The sequence below is a fragment of the Hemibagrus wyckioides genome, linkage group LG05, assembly GCF_019097595.1.
Source record: "Hemibagrus wyckioides isolate EC202008001 linkage group LG05, SWU_Hwy_1.0, whole genome shotgun sequence".
NCBI classification, from domain to species: domain Eukaryota; kingdom Metazoa; phylum Chordata; class Actinopteri; order Siluriformes; family Bagridae; genus Hemibagrus; species Hemibagrus wyckioides.
The window spans coordinates 28,366,759-28,386,153 of NC_080714.1; the positions used below are offsets into that span (position 1 = coordinate 28,366,759).

At 43.0% G+C, this 19,395-nt stretch overlaps 1 protein-coding gene across 1 annotated transcript in view; it reads left to right on the plus strand.

Annotated features, from left to right (window-relative positions):
• mutyh (mutY DNA glycosylase) overlaps positions 1 to 18,347 on the plus strand; it is a 23,660-nt gene extending 5,313 nt beyond the window's left edge. Inside the window, exons 12-26 of the mRNA XM_058390273.1 lie at positions 1,663 to 1,791; positions 4,854 to 4,972; positions 5,870 to 5,909; positions 6,436 to 6,509; positions 6,848 to 6,889; positions 7,145 to 7,216; positions 7,310 to 7,423; positions 9,366 to 9,463; positions 10,247 to 10,391; positions 10,467 to 10,560; positions 11,405 to 11,584; positions 15,796 to 15,935; positions 16,089 to 16,238; positions 16,334 to 16,381; positions 16,591 to 18,347. Coding sequence (XP_058246256.1) covers positions 1,663 to 1,791; positions 4,854 to 4,972; positions 5,870 to 5,909; positions 6,436 to 6,509; positions 6,848 to 6,889; positions 7,145 to 7,216; positions 7,310 to 7,423; positions 9,366 to 9,463; positions 10,247 to 10,391; positions 10,467 to 10,560; positions 11,405 to 11,584; positions 15,796 to 15,935; positions 16,089 to 16,238; positions 16,334 to 16,381; positions 16,591 to 16,716 — 1,571 coding nt within the window. The 3' untranslated portion in view covers positions 16,717 to 18,347. The remainder of the gene's footprint in view (positions 1 to 1,662; positions 1,792 to 4,853; positions 4,973 to 5,869; positions 5,910 to 6,435; positions 6,510 to 6,847; positions 6,890 to 7,144; positions 7,217 to 7,309; positions 7,424 to 9,365; positions 9,464 to 10,246; positions 10,392 to 10,466; positions 10,561 to 11,404; positions 11,585 to 15,795; positions 15,936 to 16,088; positions 16,239 to 16,333; positions 16,382 to 16,590) is intronic.
• The last annotated feature ends 1,048 nt before the right edge of the window (positions 18,348 to 19,395 follow it).

Genomic DNA, 19,395 nt, shown 5'->3' on the forward strand with positions numbered 1-19,395 from the left:
CAATCACTTCCATGGCCACAGGTGTATAAAATCAAGCACCTAGGCATACAGACTGTTTTTACAAACATTTGTGAAAGAATGGGTCGCTCTCAGGAGCTCAGTGAATTCCAGCGTGGAACTGTGATAGGATGCCACCTGTGCAACAAATCCAGTCGTGAAATTTCCTCGCTCCTAAATATTCCACAGTCAACTGTCAGCTGTATTATAAGAACGTGGAAGTGTTTGGGAACGACAGCAACTCAGCCACGAAGTGGTAGGCCACGTAAACTGACGGAGCGGGGTCAGCGGATGCTGAGGCGCATAGTGCGAAGAGGTCGCCAACTTTCTGCAGAGTCCATCGCTACAGACCTCCAAACTTCATGTGGCCTTCAGATGAGCTCAAGAACAGTGCGCAGAGAGCTTCATGGAATGGGTTTCCATGGCCGAGCAGCTGCATCCAAGCCATACATCACCAAGTGCAATGCAAAGCGTCGGATGCAGTGGTGTAAAGCACGCTGCCACTGGACTCTAGAGCAGTGGAGACGCGTTCTCTGGAGTGACGAATCGCGCTTCTCCATCTGGCAATCTGATGGACGAGTCTGGGTTTGGCGGTTGCCAGGAGAACGGTACTTGTCTGACTGCATTGTGCCAAGTGTAAAGTTTGGTGGAGGGGGGATTATGGTGTGGGGTTGTTTTTCAGGAGCTGGGCTTGGCCCCTTAGTTCCAGTGAAAGGAACTCTGAATGCTTCAGCATACCAAGACATTTTGGACAATTCCATGCTCCCAACTTTGTGGGAACAGTTTGGAGCTGGCCCCTTCCTCTTCCAACATGACTGTGCACCAGTGACCAAAGCAAGGTCCATAAAGACATGGATGACAGAGTCTGGTGTGGAGGAACTTGACTGGCCTGCACAGAGTCCTGACCTCAACCCGATAGAACACCTTTGGGATGAATTAGAGCGGAGACTGAGAGCCAGGCCTTCTCGTCCAACATCAGTGTGTGACCTCACAAATGCGCTTCTAGAAGAATGGTCAAAAATTCCCATAAACACACTCCTAAACCTTGTGGACAGCCTTCCCAGAAGAGTTGAAGCTGTTATAGCTGCAAAGGGTGGACCGACGTCATATTGAACCCTATGGATTAGGAATGGGATGTCGCTTAAGTTCATATGCGAGTCAAGGCAGGTGAGCGAATACTTTTGGCAATATAGTGTACATTCACGGTGTCTATATTCTACACTCCACAAGATGGCGGAAAAGGACGGTACTAAACGAGCCGGCGTGGAGGCGGGTACATTGTGAAGTGCCCGGATGAGAGGCTTGGCTCTGATTGGTTAATATCATCTGCGTTGAAGTGTAGTTCGCAAAAAAATAGCTAAAACATCAATAAACCTTACAGTTTAACAAGTATTTATAATATATTTATAAATTAGAAAGAGAATCAAAGCAAGAAATGAATCCACAAGCCGAATTGAAGTAATTTGTTATGAATCAGCGATGACGCCACACCCACCTCTCTGTGCCTCGTGCGCGTGGCGGGAATTCATATCGCCTCAGAGACGCTGCAGGAATATATAAACCGATAAAATGAAACCGATTTGTCAGTCACATAAGTGATGTTAAACTGCAGTGTTGATTCGGTTTAGAGAGTGTTGTGGTATTGTCTTAAATAGTTCACAGGCTGAATCTGTAGTGCAACACTGCAAAACCTCTTGAGATTTAAAATAATGAGCAAAATAAAAACTTCAGTGAGAAATAAAACCCGAGTGGAGAAAAAACCTGACGAGAAACTGAAGTCTGGGGTCAAAAAAGGTAAGACATCTCCTTTAACACCTTTAAACCACTTTACTGTTGAAGTGTTGTCACTTCCTGTGAGGAGAACTGTGTGTGTGTGTGTGTGTGTGTGTGTGTGTGTGTGCGCGCGCGCGAGACGTGTGTGAGGTGTGTGTGTGTGTGTGTGTGTGTGTGTGTGTGTGTTGTGGGTGTGTGTGAGACGTGGGTGTGTGTGAGACGTGGGTGTGTGTGTGTGTGTGTGTGTGTGTGTGTGTGTGTGTGTGAGAGGTGTGTGTGAGAGGTGTGTGTGTGTGTGTGAGAGGTGTGTGTGTGAGAGGTGTGTGTGTGTGTGAGAGGTGTGTGTGTGTGTGTGTGTGTGTGAGAGATGTGTGTGTGTGTGTGTGTGGGTTTGTGTGAGACGTGTCTTGTGGGTTTGTGTGAGACGTGTGTGTGTGTGAGACGTGTGTGTGTGTATGTGAGACGTGTGTGTGTGTGAGAGATGTGTGTGAGACGTGTGTTGTGGGTTTGTGTGTGTGTGTGTGAGAGATGTGTGTGTGTGTGTGTGTGGGTTTGTGTGAGACGTGTCTTGTGGGTTTGTGTGAGACGTGTGTGTGTGTGAGACGTGTGTGTGTGTATGTGAGACGTGTGTGTGTGTGAGAGATGTGTGTGAGACGTGTGTTGTGGGTTTGTGTGTGTGTGTGTGAGAGACGTGTGTTGTGGGTTTGTGTGAGACGTGTGTGTGAGACGTGTGTTGTGGGTTTGTGTGAGACGTGTGTGTGTGTGTGAGACGTGTGTTGTGGGTTTGTGTGAGACGTGTGTGTGAGACGTGTGTTGTGGGTTTGTGTGAGACGTGTGTGTGTGTGTGAGACGTGTGTTGTGGGTTTGTGTGAGACGTGTGTGTGTGTGAGACGTGTGTTGTGGGTTTGTGTGAGACGTGTGTGTGTGTGTGTGTGTGAGACGTGTGTTGTGGGTTTGTGTGAGACGTGTGTGTGTGAGAGACGTGTGTGAGACGTGTGTTGTGGGTTTGTGTGAGACGTGTGTGTGTGTGAGACGTGTGTGAGACGTGTGTTGTGGGTTTGTGTGAGACGTGTGTGTGTGAGAGACGTGTGTGAGACGTGTGTTGTGGGTTTGTGTGAGACGTGTGTGTGTGAGAGACGTGTGTGAGACGTGTGTTGTGGGTTTGTGTGAGACGTGTGTGTGTGTGTGTGTGTGTGTGTGTGAGACGTGTGTTGTGGGTTTGTGTGAGACGTGTGTGTGTGAGAGACGTGTGTGAGACGTGTGTTGTGGGTTTGTGTGAGACGTGTGTGTGTGTGTGTGTGTGAGACGTGTGTTGTGGGTTTGTGTGAGACGTGTGTGTGTGTGTGTGTGTGAGACGTGTGTTGTGGGTTTGTGTGAGACGTGTGTGTGTGTGTGTGTGTGTGTGTGTGAGACGTGTGTTGTGGGTTTGTGTGAGACGTGTGTGTGTGTGAGACGTGTGTTGTGGGTTTGTGTGAGACGTGTGTGTGTGTGTGTGTGTGTGAGACGTGTGTTGTGGGTTTGTGTGAGACGTGTGTGTGTGTGTGAGACGTGTGTTGTGGGTTTGTGTGAGACGTGTGTGTGTGTGTGTGTGAGACGTGTGTTGTGGGTTTGTGTGAGACGTGTGTGTGTGTGTGAGACGTGTGTTGTGGGTTTGTGTGAGACGTGTGTGTGTATGTGAGACGTGTGTGTGTGAGAGACGTGTGTGAGACGTGTGTTGTGGGTTTGTGTGAGACGTGTGTGTGTGTGAGACGTGTGTTGTGGGTTTGTGTGAGACGTGTGTGTGTGTGTGAGACGTGTGTTGTGGGTTTGTGTGAGACGTGTGTGTGTGTGTGTGTGTGAGACGTGTGTTGTGGGTTTGTGTGAGACGTGTGTGTGTATGTGAGACGTGTGTGTGTGAGAGACGTGTGTGAGACGTGTGTTGTGGGTTTGTGTGAGACGTGTGTGTGTGTGTGTGAGACGTGTGTTGTGGGTTTGTGTGAGACGTGTGTGTGTGAGAGACGTGTGTGAGACGTGTGTTGTGGGTTTGTGTGAGACGTGTGTGTGTGTGTGTGTGTGTGAGACGTGTGTTGTGGGTTTGTGTGAGACGTGTGTGTGTGTGAGACGTGTGTGTGTGTGAGACGTGTGTGTGTGTGAGACGTGTGTGTGTGTGAGACGTGTGTGTGTGTGTGTGTGAGACGTGTGTTGTGGGTTTGTGTGAGACGTGTGTGTGTGTGTGACCTGTGGAAGGAGTCTCCAGTGTCAGTGGTGTATCAGTGGGAGATGATCTTCAGCACAGCAGTGAAAAGCTGTGAGAGAAAGATTAGAGAATAAAGAGAGACTGGTGAGAGAGAAGGTCTGTTTACAGCTGCTGTAACGGGAGTGATAACAGGAAGTGATTAGTTTCAACAGAAACAGTTTCACGTCTCCTTCTTTAATCTTCCTCTTGTCTCTTATCTGTTTAACTGTTTATAAAGCATGAAATTATTATAAAACTATCACCCAGTTCCATGTTCCCCTTTTAAATTAACTTCATTACAACTTATTACCACAAAAAAAGATTCCTTTTCTCATGTATGGTCATTAGACCTCATTTACATGAAATAAAAACATACTTCTGATATAAAATCAGGTGAAACCGGGTCAAAATGACCTCAAGGACAGCAGGAGGGTATATAAGGAATCCAGTACTTAGAGACGTGGTGTCTCTGCTTCATCGCACCACTTCACTGTTTATTATCTTCATGTAAAAGCACAACACTGAGAGATTTATTCCTCACTCGAAGTGCTCTGTAACCTGTAGAACCTCATGAAGCCTGTATCAGCTGGAAGATTAGCGTGTGTGTGTATCAGCTGGAAGATTAGTGTGTGTGTGTATCAGCTGGAAGATTAGTGTGTGTGTGTATCAGCTGGAAGATTAGCGTGTGTGTGTATCAGCTGGAAGATTAGCGCGTGTGTGTGTATCAGCTGGAATATTGATGTGTGTGTGTGTGTGTGTGTGTGTATCAGCTGGAATATTGATGTGTGTGTGTGTATCAGCTGGAATATTAGCGCGTGTGTGTGTATCAGCTGGAATATTGACGTGTATGTCATGTTTGATCCTGCAGAAGTGCCGTCCGAGTCGCCGTATCACCGTTTTCATGATGCAGAGGAGATGGGACTGTTCCGGTCTCGCCTGCTGTCCTGGTACGACCGGACTAAGCGAGAGCTGCCGTGGCGAGCGCTGGTAAATCCTCACACACCAACACAGACAAGACAAGTCGCTCATCACTGCTTAGAAACATTTTAAGCGAACTCTGAGAATCCGGAATTTATTCATTATGCTGGTATTAGTTTCTCTCTATGACACACACACACGTCTCACACACACATGCATCACACCCCCTCGTCCTCCAAGATGTTCATGTCTTTCTTCAGTGGTAAAGAAATGATGTTTTTTGAGGAAAACATTTCAGGATTTTTCTCCATATAGTGGACTTCAATGGTGGCCGTGAGTCTGACCTTCCAGAATGCAGTTTAAATGCAGCTTCAGAGAGCTCTAAGCCTCCATTCCAGCCCAGGAAGAAGGCTCTTATCTACACACACCATCACTCATTTTCTTAGAAAAATTAAAAAATTATACTTTTTAACCACAAAAGCTCATTTAGTGCTAGCTCTGGGATGCACGTCCGTGACGCTACATACTATGTAATCACGTCGGAAGGTCACGTGTGACGTAGGCAGAGCTACAGACCCAGTGTTTACTAGTGTGGAGAAGGAGGAACGCTCCATGTGGAATGACACGAAGGTATATGTCTTTGTGTCAGTTTTTTTTTATGGCTTTGTATAACTTTGCGACATTCCACACGCGACAACTTCAGTCTTCCTTCTCCATTTAGGAAGTTCAAACTAATGGACACCATTGAAGTCCACTATGTGGGGAAAAAAAACCCTGAAATGTTTTCCTAAAAAAAAAATGAGCGAAGAAAGAAAGACATGACCATCTTGGATGACCAGGGGTGAGGAAATTATTTTAGATTTTTGTTCCAGAAGTCAACTTTTCCTTTAATGTAAAAATAATAATAATGATGTCATAATGACGTGAAAATGACGTTTCTCTGATTTCACGTCCCTGTCCCTCAAGGCCGCGACGGAGGAGGACGTCAACACCAGGACATACGGAGGCGAGTCGTTTTCACTGATCTCCGTTATCTTCATGAAGCAGTCCATACATGTCCACGTGTGGAAGTCCTCGCTTTAATCATCCCTCGCTTCTTCACCTGAACTGTGTTAAAACAGATTTCAGAAATTAAATAATATTTTTGTGCTTTTTATGCTCGTATTTGTCATTTTTAAAGATTTTTTTCTTTGTAAATGTGTTCCGTCTTTGCTGTAATGTACACAAAAAAATCTAAATATAAAAACATTTTTAAATTTGGGTTAAAGGAACCACACATCCCTCCAGATTTAACATATAACTAAAACATAAGATATAAATCCACAATCCTGTCTAAATATTTGATTTATTCTGCACTTTCTGCTTCATTACAGGTGAGAATGTTCATTACAGGCTAAAGTCAGCTGATATAACTTCATACGGTTTTTTCCTACTTCCTGGAAATCTCTCATTTCTGAGTGTTAAATTATATTAAAAGACAGGATGTGTGACGGGATTAACACTGTGTGTGTGTGTATGTGTGTGTATTGCAGTTTGGGTATCAGAGGTCATGCTGCAGCAGACTCAAGTTGCCACGGTGATCGATTACTACAACCGATGGATGAAGGTAGAGCACTTCTCTCTCTCTCTCTCTCTCTCTCTCTCCCTCCCACTCTCCCACAGTCTCTCTCGTATCCTTGTATTTCTGTTCTTTCTCTCTTCTTTCTCTCCATCTTAGCGTATCTGTTGCGTATGTCTGTCAGTTTCTCTCTCTGTCTGTCCTATGTTTCTTTCTCTTTCTTCTTTTCTCCTTTATACTCTCTCTCAAATGTAAGTTTTTATATTACTTTATTGACATGACTGTTTACATCCCCCCGTCACTCTCTCTCACTCTCTCCCTTGCTCTCCCTCTCTCTCCCTCTCTCTCCCTCTCTCTCCCTCTCTCTCTCTCTCTCTCTCTCTCAGAAATGGCCGACGGTGCAGAAACTTGCAGCAGCTTCATTAGAGGTTAGTTAAACAGTAACATTCCTGTGTGCTGTTTAATGAAAACAGAGAAGAAAAACTCATCTTTTCTCGTCCAGATGTCTCATATTAAACGTGTGTCGAAACGTTACAGAGAAGAGTAAAACTTTGTCTAATCTGAAATATCAGACCACTTGTCAAGAGAACAGATTTAAACACTGGGCGCTTTTGGCCACGCCCACAAAAGACAGCATATTTCCACCCCATTTTTTGTTTATTTATTTATTTATTTTTGTTCAGGAGGTGAATCAGATGTGGTCAGGACTCGGGTATTACTCGCGAGGACGCCGACTGCATGAAGGAGCTCAGAAGGTTTTAAAGCCGATTAGTAGACTGTTATATTAGTTATATCATGTTATACAATATGTGCTAATTGATTTCCGTGTGTGTGTGTGTGTGTTGTAGGTGGTGCGTGATCTCAGCGGTGAGATGCCAAAAAGCGCAGAAAAACTTCTGAAGCAGCTTCCTGGAGTTGGACGATACACAGCTGGAGCCGTGAGCTCTATTGCACAGGGACAGGTGAACACACACATATACACACACACACACACACACACATGTACGTGTACCCACACACACACACACAATCACTTTATTAACCAGATACACTTACATGCACCTAACACCTGAACTCCTTATTTTTTTCCACACTGTCCCTTTATAATATCCTCAACCTCTAAAGTCCTTCATCAGTATCAGTTCAGTATCGTGTCTTCTGATTGGCTGAAAGCAGGATGGACTGTACGACCACACACACAGGAGTGACAGAACGACAGAACAAGTCGAAATCAGGTGTTAGTCCCTGAAACATGACACACTGTGTGTTAGGAGGCAGAAACTAATCTAATTTCAGGAAACGTCAATTTATTTGTATACAGACATTAAAGTTCAGTTATTATTTATCTCTAACATTTATCCCTAATGAGAAGCCTGAGGTGATAGTGCTGAGGAACAACTCCCTGAGCTGATATGAGGAAGAAACCTTGAGAGGAACCAGGCTCAGAAGGGAACCTCATCCTCATTTGGGTGACACTGGACAGGAAATAATGTAACTGTAAATAATGTCCTTTCTACAACAGCAACCAGGAACTCCTGAGGAACTAATGGGTCAGTGTAGCTTCAGGGTTCATTATTGAGCACTAATTCCTTCGTGCTGAAACCTGACCGATGCAACTGCAGTTCAGAGACTGTGTGACAGTCTCCAAGTTTGATCTGTTCACAGCAGTCCCCTGGGTCATGGGCTGTCCACACACATCCATCCACAGCAACAGTGACCACCACCAAGCGACAAGACTCCAACCAGGGGTAGAGCATCTGGATAGATCAGGCAGGTCCAGAAAGAAGAAGTGGTCAGAACACTGGGAGCTCAGGAGTGGGAGCGTATAGCTCGAGAGAGAGAGAGAGAGAGAGGCAGAGAGAGAGAGAGATTAGGCATGCTTGTGATCATGTGATGTTTAAAGACAATGTATATTATGTGATTAAGTGCAGGCAGGGACTCCGGCAATACTAGCTATGACATCATAACTAAAAGAGAGAGCCATGAGGGTTTCCCGGGACATAAAGTGTCCGGTCATTTCACAGCCAGCAGACTTGCGAGAGTGGTAAGGTGACAACATCCAAACAGTACACCGAACACTTTATACCCATGAACCTTCTGGATCTGTTCTTTTAACATACACTGGCCAGGCAAAACATTATGACCACCATCCTAATATTGTGTTCGTCCCCATTTTGCTGCCAAAACAGCCCTGACCCGTCCTGCACTGTGTATTCTAACCCCTTTCTATCAGAACTAGCATTAACTTCAGCAATTTGAGCAACAGTAGCTCGTCTGTTGGATCAGATCACATGGTCCAGCCTTCTCTCCCCACGTGCATCAATGAGCCTCGGCCGCCCATGAGCCTGTCACTGGTTCACCACTGTTCCTTTCTTGGACCACTTTTGATAGATACTGACCTCTGCAGACCAGGAACACCCCACAAGAGCTGCAGTTTTGGAGATGCTCTGATCCAGTGGTCTAGCCATCACAATTTGGCTGCTTTTTTTCCTGCTTTTTACATCAACTTTGAGGACAAAATGTTCACTTGCTGCCTAATATATCCCACCCACTAACAGGTGCCATGATGAAGTGAATAAGACTGATGAGCTCAACTCTCATAATGTTATGCCTGATCGGTGTACCGAATATGTAAAGTATTATTAATCATTCTTGTTATATTTTTATTCCTATTCTCATTCGTTAAGACAAATGTAGCGTACAGATGAGTGAGGACTATGAGACTGAAAAAAATGATGAAAGTTCTCATGATTACACTGTAATAAGAGTTTCACAAGTTTATATTAAATACTATTATATTAAATATCAGAGCTGTGCAAAACCAGTCTCGGTTCCTGCACTGAGACGTGTGTGTGTGTGTGTGTGTGTGTGTGTGTGTGTGTGTGTGTGTGTCTCATTCTACAGGTGACAGGTGTGGTGGACGGAAATGTAACGCGTGTCCTGTGTCGGGTTAGAGCCATCGGAGCAGACAGCAGCAGCGCTCATGTTACTGACACACTGTGGTATAGATAAACTCCAAATCTCTCAGCAATAAAAATCTGTGCTTTAAGTTTCATTTATAACTAACACATTGAAATTTCACCCAGTGAAACGTTTCTACTAAAAATTTTTCAAAAAAGAAAGAAGAAAGTTTTCTGTGGTTTCTATAAGGAGCTTATAGACAACTTTGATGTCTATAAGTTATAGACACACACACTGCACTACATTTTGTGAGGTGAAGTGAATGACTGAGTGTCTCCTTATCATGGCACCTGTTAGTGGGTGGGATATATTAGGCAGCAAGTGAACATTTTGTTCTCAAAGTTTGTTAGAAGAAGGAAAAATGGACAAGAGTAAGGATTTGAGCTTTGAGTTTGACCAAAAGGGCCAAATTGTGATGGCTAGACCACTGGATCAGAGCATCTCCAAAACTGCAGCTCTTGTGGGGTGTTCCTGGTCTGCAGTGGTCAGTATCTATCAAAAGTGGTCCAAGGAAGGAACAGTGGTGAACTGGCAACAGGGTCATGGGTGATCAAGGCTCATTGATGCATGTGGGGAGAGAAGACTGACCCGTGTGATCCGATCCAACAGACGAGCTACTGTTGCTCAAATTATCTCAAAGTTAATGCTGGTTCTGATAGAAAGGGGTCAGAATACGCAGTGCAGGATGGGTCAGTACTGTTTTGACAGCAAAAGGGGAACCAACACAATATTAAGCAGGTGGTCATAATGTTATGCCTGGTCGGTGTATATCTCATCTTTATTCGTCTGCCTGTGAAAGGATCACATTTTGTCTCGTGTTTCAGGAAGTTAGCTGACGCACTAGTGGACCCGGATCGACCCGGAGACTTTAACCAGGCTGTGATGGAGCTGGGGGCCACGGTCTGCGCTCCGAAAAACCCTCAGTGTGCTCAGTGTCCCGTTCACACACACTGCCATGCCTACAGCAAGGTAACACAGATTAACACACACTCTGTTCCTGTGAGAACATTAGGAGTCTGAACCACGTCCTCACACCTGTTTTAGGTCCGATTACACCAAGACAGAGGAGCCAGGAGACTTCTGGGACCTTCTGGGGACTTGGCACCGGACGGCTCTGTCCCTGATATAGAGAACTGCAGTGGGTTTCGTTCGCTTTATTTGACTAAATAACTCAGTAGGTGTGTTCAGAGACAAGAGATAATAAAATATCCCCAGTGTGCATTGTGTAGTATGTAAAAATAGGGTTTAGTATACTACCTGTAGTATACACTACATAGAATTTGTAGTATAGAGTGGTATAGTGTAGTATTTAGAGTATAGTATGGAAATAATGACCTGCAGTATGCACTATATACACCTTATAGTATAATATAGTGTAGTATTTAGAATATAGTATAGTTATAATGACCTGCGGTATGCACTACACAATCCTTATAGTGTATATGAGCGTATAGTATACTGTTGATGTGATGTATACGCATACCTGTAGCATGCACTACACAGAACATAGTGTAGCATAGTATAGTATTTAGGTATAATATAGTGTTAAATTGCTCTCTACACACACCTGTATTATGGTACTAGTGTACTGCATGTAGTATGCTTCACCCTTAATATTAAATACCAATACTGCACACTAAATATACTACATTACTATATTAGAGTAAATACTAGAGTTTCAATACTACACTACAGTACATGCTACAGCTTCTACAATTCCAAAGCTCCATATAGTAATAATTGTTGTATAGTATACTGTAGATTTGTTAGAGTTCAGAGAGCAGAGTGGAACCTGCAGCAGTGTTTAGTATGAAGTATAGTGTAATGTGTAGTATGTAGAGTGTAGTGTAGTTAATGGAAGCTGTAGTATGTGACGTATGCGCTACATAAAGACCCTGCAGTGTGTAGTATAGTGCATACAACCTGTGGGCAGTTATATATTGATGTGTGTGTGTGTGTGTGTGTGTGTGTGTGTGATGCAGCGAGTGCCAGTACCTGTAATTTGTGTCTGTTGGAGGATTGGGACAGCGAGCTCGGGGTGCAGAACTTTCCCCGTAAACCTGTGAAGAAGGCTCCTCGTGTGGAGCGGACGCTGGTGTGTGTGCTGCAGCGGCAGTGTGACGGCGAGACTCAGTACCTGCTCACACAGAGGCCCAGTAAAGGTACTACACCTTACTAAACCTGTAACCACACCTGTAACTAAACCTGTAACCACACCTGTAACTAAACCTGTAACCACACCTGTAACTAAACCTGTAACCACACCTGTAACCACACCTTTAACTAAACCTGTAACTATACCTGTAACTATACCTGCAACCACACCTGTAACCACACCTGTAACCACACCTGTAACCACACCTGTAACCAAACCTGTAACCACACCTGTAACCACACCTGTAACTAAACCTGTAACCACACCTGTAACCACACCTTTAACTAAACCTGTAACTATACCTGCAACCACACCTGCAACCACACCTGCAACCACACCTGTAACCACACCTGTAACTAAACCTGTAACCACACCTGTAACCACACCTGTAACCACACCTGTAACTAAACCTGCAACCACACCTGTAACCACACCTGTAACCACACCTGTAACCACACCTTTAACTAAACCTGTAACTATACCTGCAACCACACCTGCAACCACACCTGCAACCACACCTGCAACCACACCTGTAACCACACCTGTAACTAAACCTGTAACCACACCTGTAACCACACCTGTAACTATACCTGTAACTATACCTGCAACCACACCTGTAACCACACCTGTAACTAAACCTGTAACCACACCTGTAACCACACCTGTAACCACACCTGTAACTAAACCTGTAACTAAACCTGTAACTATACCTGCAACCATACCTTTAACTATACCTGCAACCACACCTATAACGACACCTATAACGACACCTGTAACCACACCTTTAACTATACCTGCAACCACACCTATAACGACACCTGTAACCACACCTGTAACCACACCTTTAACTAAACCTGTAACCACACCTGTAACTACACCTGTAACCACACCTTTAACTAAACCTGTAACCACACCTGTAACCACACCTTTAACTAAACCTGTAACCACACCTGTAACCACACCTGTAACTAAACCTGTAACCACACCTGTAACCACACCTTTAACTAAACCTGTAACCACACCTTTAACTAAACCTGTAACCACACCTGTAACCACACCTTTAACTAAACCTGTAACCACACCTTTAACTATACCTGCAACCACACCTATAATGACACCTGTAACCACACCTTTAACTATACCTGCAACCACACCTGTAACCACACCTGTAACCACACCTTTAACTAAACCTGTAACCACACCTGTAACCACACCTTTAACTAAACCTGTAACCACACCTGTAACTACACCTGTAACCACACCTTTAACTAAACCTGTAACCACACCTGTAACCACACCTTTAACTAAACCTGTAACCACACCTGTAACCACACCTTTAACTAAACCTGTAACCACACCTGTAACTAAACCTGTAACCACACCTTTAACTAAACCTGTAACCACACCTTTAACTAAACCTGTAACCACACCTGTAACCACACCTTTAACTAAACCTGTAACCACACCTTTAACTAAACCTGTAACCACACCTTTAACTAAACCTGTAACCACACCTTTAACTAAACCTGTAACCACACCTGTAACCACACCTTTAACTAAACCTGTAACCACACCTGTAACTACACCTGTAACCACACCTTTAACTAAACCTGTAACCACACCTTTAACTAAACCTGTAACCACACCTTTAACTAAACCTGTAACCACACCTTTAACTAAACCTGTAACCACACCTGTAACCACACCTTTAACTAAACCTGTAACCACACCTTTAACTAAACCTGTAACCACACCTTTAACTAAACCTGTAACCACACCTTTAACTAAACCTGTAACCACACCTGTAACCACACCTTTAACTAAACCTGTAACCACACCTGTAACTACACCTGTAACCACACCTTTAACTAAACCTGTAACCACACCTGTAACCACACCTGTAACCACACCTTTAACTAAACCTGTAACCACACCTTTAACTAAACCTGTAACTACACCTGTAACCACACCTTTAACTAAACCTGTAACCACACCTTTAACTAAACCTGTAACCACACCTTTAACTAAACCTGTAACCACACCTTTAACTAAACCTGTAACCACACCTGTAACCACACCTTTAACTAAACCTGTAACCACACCTGTAACCACACCTGTAACCACACCTGTAACCACACCTGTAACCACACCTTTAACTAAACCTGTAACCACACCTTTAACTAAACCTGTAACTACACCTGTAACCACACCTTTAACTAAACCTGTAACCACACCTTTAACTAAACCTGTAACCACACCTTTAACTAAACCTGTAACCACACCTTTAACTAAACCTGTAACCACACCTGTAACCACACCTTTAACTAAACCTGTAACCACACCTTTAACTACACCTGTAACCACACCTTTAACTAAACCTGTAACCACACCTTTAACTAAACCTGTAACCACACCTGTAACCACACCTTTAACTAAACCTGTAACTACACCTGTAACCACACCTGTAACCACACCTTTAACTAAACCTGTAACCACACCTTTAACTAAACCTGTAACTACACCTGTAACCACACCTTTAACTAAACCTGTAACCACACCTTTAACTAAACCTGTAACCACACCTTTAACTAAACCTGTAACCACACCTTTAACTAAACCTGTAACCACACCTGTAACCACACCTTTAACTAAACCTGTAACCACACCTTTAACTACACCTGTAACCACACCTTTAACTAAACCTGTAACCACACCTTTAACTAAACCTGTAACCACACCTGTAACCACACCTTTAACTAAACCTGTAACTACACCTGTAACCACACCTTTAACTAAACCTGTAACCACACCTGTAACCACACCTTTAAGTAAACCTGTAACCACACCTGTAACCACACCTTTAACTAAACCTGTAACTAAACCTGTAACCACACCTTTAACTAAACCTGTAACCACACCTTTAACTAAACCTGTAACCACACCTTTAACTAAACCTGTAACCACACCTGTAACCACACCTTTAACTAAACCTATAACGACACCTGTAACCACACCTTTAACTAAACCTGTAACGACACCTGTAACCACACCTTTAACTAAACCTGTAACCACACCTGTAACCACACCTTTAACTAAACCTGTAACGACACCTGTAACCACACCTTTAACTAAACCTGTAACCACACCTGTAACCACACCTTTAACTAAACCTGTAACCACACCTGTAACCACACCTTTAACTAAACCTGTAACCACACCTTTAACTAAACCTGTAACTAAACCTGTAACCACACCTTTAACTAAACCTGTAACCACACCTTTAACTAAACCTGTAACCACACCTTTAACTAAACCTGTAACCACACCTTTAACTAAACCTGTAACTACACCTGTAACCACACCTGTAACCACACCTTTAACTAAACCTGTAACCACACCTTTAACTAAACCTGTAACTACACCTTTAACCACACCGTTAACTAAACTTGTAACCACACCTTTAACTAAACTTGTAACCACACCTGTAACTAAACCTGTAATTAAAACTGTAACCACACCTTTAACTAAACCTGTAACCACACCTTTAACTAAACCTGTAACCACACCTTTAACTAAACCTGTAACCACACCTTTAACTAAACCTGTAACCACACCTTTAACTAAACCTGTAACTACACCTGTAACCACACCTTTAACTAAACCTGTAACCACACCTTTAACTAAACCTGTAACTAAACCTGTAACCACACCTTTAACTAAACCTGTAACCACACCTTTAACTAAACCTGTAACCACACCTTTAACTAAACCTGTAACCACACCTTTAACTAAACCTGTAACCACACCTTTAACTAAACCTGTAACTAAACCTGTAACCACACCTTTAACTAAACCTGTAACCACACCTTTAACTAAACCTGTAACCACACCTTTAACTAAACCTGTAACCACACCTTTAACTAAACCTGTAACTACACCTGTAACCACACCTGTAACCACACCTTTAACTAAACCTGTAACCACACCTTTAACTAAACCTGTAACCACACCTTTAACTAAACCTGTAACTACACCTTTAACCACACCGTTAACTAAACTTGTAACCACACCGTTAACTAAACTTGTAACCACACCTTTAACTAAACTTGTAACCACACCTGTAACTAAACCTGTAATTAAAACTGTAACCACACCTTTAACCACACCTTTAACTACACCTCAATACTAAACTAAAAACTACCCTCTGTTGGTCCTCAGGGCTGTTGGCTGGAATGTGGGAGTTACCCAGCTTGCTGTTGGAGGAGGGCATGTCTGCTAAGAAGAAGCACAGAGACATGCTAAGTGCTGAGGTGCAAAGGATTGTGGGAACTGCTCCAGACTTACAATATATTGGGGAAGTGAGTACTGTCAGGAACGTTCCTGATAAACATCCCAGGATTTTTGCCTCTGCTCAGAGATGCTCGTCTGTCAGTGCAGATTTTTAACTCCTGCACCATCTTACAGGTGACCAGGACGCTTACTTTTATTGTGTGTGTGTTTCTCTTGCGTAGGTGGTACACATCTTCTCGCACATCCACCAAACGTATGTAGTTTACAGCACGAGTGTGTGCGAGTCCGTAGAGGGACAGAGAGAGGAGAAGATCTGCTGGCTCAACCAATCAGCTCTGCAGGAGGCCGCCATTTCCACTGGGGTTAAAAAGGTGAGTGTGTGTGTGAGTGTGTGTGTGTGTGTGTGTGTGAGTGTGTGTGTGAGGGCTGGTGAGTGAGTAGACTCTGTATCTGTGTGCTCTTATAGATCATGAAGCTTTATTACGAGACCAACAGCGTACTGCAGGACACAAAGGTAAGAAATTTCTTCTGTTTATTTACATTTCTGAAAATAATTACACTGATTTTTAAATGAATAGAATTGACATATAAAAAGGACACATTTTAAATTCTAAGAAGTTTTTAACGTGTATTTGCCTTTGAGAACTGTGATGTAGATTCGTCACATCACACATCCTTAAGCCAGTCACATTACTTATATTATCATATCACTTCTTGTTCCAGAATAAGAAGCGAAAGCAAATTCCCCAAGCCGGAAAAGACAAAAAGGCCAAACGAGCCGGAAGCGCGGCTAACGGCGGCCCGAAACAGCTGTCACTCAGTCACTACTTCACCACCAAGAGCAGCTAAAGATTTACTCAAGAGCAGCTAAAGATTTACTCAAGATTCGATTCAGACCTCACAATCCGACTCACAAATCTATTCTTAAATTCTCTCAATTTGATTCTTATCTCACAAACTGACTTTCATTTTGATTCATGTCTTTGGCTCTGATTCATGATTCAGTTTGGATCTCAGAATCCGACTCCTGATTTGATTCTGATTCACTAGGCTAAGAAACAATCTGACTCACGGTTTGATTCTCACAGTCTCTCAATTAGATTCCAATCTAAGAACAATCTGACTCCCGATTTGATTCCAATTCAGAGCGCTCAGGAACAATCTGACTCCGCTTTGATTCTCACAGTCTCTCAATTTGATTCTGATCTTACAATTTGACTCATGATTCATGTCCATGGTTCTGATTCCTGATTCAGTTCAGATCTCTCGTGATTTGATTCAGATTCAGAGTGCTAGGAAACGATACTGAATCAATTCTTTGCATCTTGATTCTTTTACATGTCTTTATCTCCCACTTAAGTGACCACTTTCAAACAAATCTAACAGTTATGTTTTTAGGTTTTTCTATTATTTTATAACATTTTTTTAACATAATCCATGTCCAAATCTATTTAGAAAACAAAAATAATTCGGTGTTCTTTTATAATTAAAGTCCATTGGAATTAAAATGTGGTATGGAATATGGAAACTTACCTTCTGTCAGAGTTCAGACCTCATCACAATCGTCGCATACAAAAAACCCTACAGTGTCTCAACAGATATTTTTAAAAATCGGATAAAATCACATCATTGTGAACTTAATAGAATTGATTATTCCTTACATTCTGTGGTCAATATGGTCAAAAAAATTATGAACTGAAATAATGCTTGATTGTGTCATTTGTTCTTTTATCATTGTTTTATGTCTTATGTTCTTTTATACTTAACTTCATACTTTATTTAGGCTTTTAACTGCGACTTAATTAATTAAATGTGCTTTAGAAACAAACGACTAAAAAGTTGCAGTGCTCTGAATGAGAGATTAGAGTGGTTTGTTTTTTGTTTGTGGTTTAATATCGAGCACCAGAGACAGTGCATTTAGGTCAAAGATTAAATTGATCAAACCTGTAGATAAGTGCTGTGGGACAAACTGGGGCATGATATTGGATGTGGACCAGGAGGCCATGTAATTGCAGCTCCACACACACACTCTCACACACTCCTCTGTCTGTGGAGAGATGATAATGATGTGGTTACTCAAAGGAGATGCTGGAGGTCTTGATGCTGACTGGGATAATGCCTTCAGGTCAGGTCATCCAGATGCTCTACCCCTGGTTGTTGTCTCTTCTCTTGGTGGTGGTTGTCGGAGAAAAAAATAATATACCCAGCTTTGAATTATATACCTAGCTTTAAAAGTAGCTTAAGTAATAATGTACTCAATGCTCTAAGCTCTGACTTAGCAATATTCTGCCTAAGAGTAGTGTGTATCTATCAAGAATTATTTAGCCATTGATTAAGTAGTTAACTTTGATTAATAATAGCTATAATAATCAGATATAGCCTCATAGTCTTTATATTAATCATGCAGAATTATTAATGGCAGCATGCTAGCATAATAACCACACTGGGACTGAAGAAACAGAAAAGAGGAGAGATTTATTGGAACATTAGGAGTTACAACTCAGTCAGCCAGCCTATCCAATGGGATCAGTGGGACCGGAGGGTCAGTTGTAGAAGACGGAATCTCGGGATCCTGAGGAGAAGTTGGAGAGTAATCAGTGGGAGAAGTTGGGGGCGAATAGTCAGGAGAAGACTGAGGAATATCATGAACACTGTAAGGCATAGGCACAAATTCAGGAGAAAGTTGGGGAATGTCAGGGGAATTAGGAGATGAAGAGTCAGAGGAAGAATCATTAGAGGAGATCTCAACAGGGAAATCCTCAGTCTGGACGCCTTGAGAGGTGGTGCGTGTCCAATGCCAGTAGAAGGTCTGAGTAGACTGATCACAGGTTGTGGGGTGAAATTGGGTGCTCTGATCAAGACAGACGGTATCTCTCACGATATGGTGAGCGAGGTAAGGAGACTCAGGAATAGAGGATTCAGATAGGTGTTCCAGGAAACCAATGGCCAGATCAATGGCCAGACAGGATAGCTGATACTGGCGATAGCGTCGCAGAGCACCCCTGGGACTTCTCCGGAAGATAGCGCGGCGGGCTGACTGAGCTAGAAGGAAAAATAATGGGAAATGGGAAGAGATGAGTGAAGTGCATATTGCGTGACTATGTAATCAGCAAAAGAGAGCGTGTACTAAGGCAAAAGGAACACAGTGTGGGAAGCAGGCCAGGTCACTGTGACATGACAGTGATAGGCAGGTAGAGGAGACAATAGCATTGGAATACTAGCAACCAACAGTGATGAAAAGAGAAAAGGATATGAGGCAGCTTAATGGCACAGCTTATTTTAAAAATAGTAAATAAAACTTAGATCAAGTAAGTAAAGGGAAAAGTCATCATGACATAGAGGAAGAGAGCAAGGTACTTACACATTGTTGTGGAGGGCAACGCGCGAGGTCAGGATGAGCCGAGGAAGCACCTTTGAGAGGTGACGGTCAAATGAAGTCAATAAGGAAGTGGCGCCTATAAGTAAGCGCCAATTTTTTCTAAAAATTGTTGACTTAGCCTAAAAATAAGGGGAACTGGAGAGGAGGAA